Raw genomic sequence first — 2500 nt, forward strand, 5'->3', positions numbered from 1 at the left:
AAGAAGGCTTCCCTTGTTTGAAGAAAATTCTTGAAAAATTTAAAAGCATTAATCCTCTTAACCTGATAACAGGAACCTCTTCTAACCCTAACATATCAGCAGAGAAGATTTACACAGAAATGAAGCTAGAAGGGGAGAGTGGCCCCTGTAGTGTTCCTATAGAGGAGATACTGAATCACGTACCTCATTATGATCACAGTCAACTCTTACTGATCAAGGGAATGGCAGGTATGGGGAAAACCACTCTGGTCAAGAAGATCATTTCTGACTGGCTCAGTAAGAAGGATGACATCAAAGGCCTTAGTGACTTTGCCATACTTTTGTATGTAGAATGCAGGGATTCCATTGAATCTTTTAAAGACTTGTTAGTGGCGTTTTTTGGAGACGTTCACCAGAAATTCCAAGATAATGAGATTATTGATGTGTGTTTGGCTCACAAGTGTCTACTCATCATTGATGGGTATGATGAGTTAAATGATAAATCATCAAAATTATTCCTAGATGTTTTGACACTGAAGAAATCCCGCAAAATTAGTGTTATTGTGACAACCAGACCTGAATTTGAGGAGAGATTCAACAAGCAGGTGAAAACTGATTACACAACTGTGTCTACAATTAGTCTTGAGGGAATTCCAAAGGAGAAGAGAGAAGAGTTTGTAAGCAAGTATTATGCAGTATTGAGGTCAGATAATTCTCCCTTGCAATCATTAGATGAACTGTTACAGTATCTGAGGAAAACAATGCACACTATGCATGAGGTGTGGGGACTACCCTTAAATCTCGCTCTTTTAACAATTTTGTGGATGATTAAACCAGAGGTTATAAGCAACATCACCACTGAAGCTGAGCTCTACTGGCAATTTTACCTTTTGTCTCTCTCAAAGTTAATGGAGCGTTTAGCGAAAAATCCGCTCACAGCTCACTTACCACTAAGTGTATTAAATGATAGAGTTCAGCAGTTTATTGAAAAACTATGCTGTGAATCATTCAAAGCATTACAAAATGATGAAATCAATATTCCAAAATCCACCATCAATCATTTGTCCAAATCTTTTTCTCGTTTGGGATTGCCAGCCGAAGAGCTAACTGGCGCCTTCCTGAAGAAAGTGACCACTTCCCAGGGCTCCTTTCATTACAGTTTCCCTCATAAAGGGATGATGGAATTCATGGCAGCTCTGTCTTTCCCTATGAAATTGACAAACCAATGCTGGGGCCAATCTGCAAACACAGCCACACCTACAAAGATCTTTGAAATGCTTCTTGGAGGGAGTCTCCCTGAAAACCTTCACAAATATCAAAATATGCTGATACAGATGATCAGCCTATTCCATGTGGGTGACGGGGACGAGATGAAGGTGTCAGAAGATGCCAAGATTGAGGCACTGGAACTCCTAGTAAGGTCGGGAGTGAACAACGAAGACTCTCTGCTAAGAGTCTTGAAGAATATCAAATGTGATCATTCTTCTTCAAGATGGATAGCACAGAGGTTCAAGTTGTTTGATAAGGACACCACAATTAGAGATCATACAATTGATGCATACATTGCCCTCCTTAGAGCCACAGATGCCCCTCTCCCAAACAGAGAGAGAATTAAAATCAAAATAAACCTTAAACACACTGATGGGTTAGTTGAACTACAAAGGCAACTTTGCCGGCATCTCATCTACCCATCATGGATATATCTAGAAAACCATTACAAAGGAGATTCAGAGCCGACCGAAGAAGAGAGAGAGTCAATCAAGAATCTACTCACCATTGAGTAAGTTATTATTATTTGACAGTTATTTTGAACATTATAAAGATACTGATAATCAAATATCTCTATAACAATACACTGGTACATGATCATACATACAAACATATGAACATGCACACATATATAGGCCTACTAATAAAGAGTGAGAGAGAGAGAGAGAGAGAGAGAGAGAGAGAGAGAGAGAGAGAGAGAGAGAGAGAGAGAGAACTCATAACCTTTAGTATAACAATCAACTTGAGTCTTGTAAACAATATACTTTATATTGTCAGTATCATCATTATCATCATTGTCACAATTAGACTCATAATAAGTCGGCTAAACATCAAAAAGTCCAGATTTTAATTTTTCATTTTTCGGTAATAATAATTTCCATATTTTACGAAATTACTCTTTTTCACTTTTCATTTTCGTCATCATCATCATTACCATCATCATTATCATTATCATTATCATTATCATAATCATCATAATCATCATCATCATCAACTTGATAATAAAATTCCCAATCAAATCCAATAACTATTTCTTTTTTTTTTCTTTTCTTCTCTTTGGAACAGTTGTAAGGGATACGCAGGCATCTGGGACCCAACGTTCCAAATCCCTCTAAATATTGAAGGACTCGCTGTCAGGTTGAAGGACCATCCCAGCCTCGATGCCTTCTGTCAATCTTTGGAAAAGACAAAAGAGATTATTTATTTAGGTAAGTATTGATAACATTATTTTCTCTGTTCCTTTCCTCCGAGG

The 2500-nt window shown here is 37.6% G+C and overlaps 1 protein-coding gene across 1 annotated transcript in view; it reads left to right on the forward strand.

The window, feature by feature from the left end:
- Window positions 1–2500, forward strand: part of LOC137633505 (uncharacterized) — a 117322-nt gene that overhangs the window by 26324 nt on the left and 88498 nt on the right. The window contains exons 2-3 of the mRNA XM_068365800.1: window positions 1–1759; window positions 2314–2456. The exon at window positions 1–1759 is cut by the window's left edge and continues 659 nt beyond it. Of these exons, the coding sequence (XP_068221901.1) occupies window positions 1–1759; window positions 2314–2456 (1902 nt within the window). The remainder of the gene's footprint in view (window positions 1760–2313; window positions 2457–2500) is intronic.

This window comes from Palaemon carinicauda, chromosome 43, assembly GCF_036898095.1.
Source record: "Palaemon carinicauda isolate YSFRI2023 chromosome 43, ASM3689809v2, whole genome shotgun sequence".
Lineage (NCBI taxonomy): Eukaryota > Metazoa > Arthropoda > Malacostraca > Decapoda > Palaemonidae > Palaemon > Palaemon carinicauda.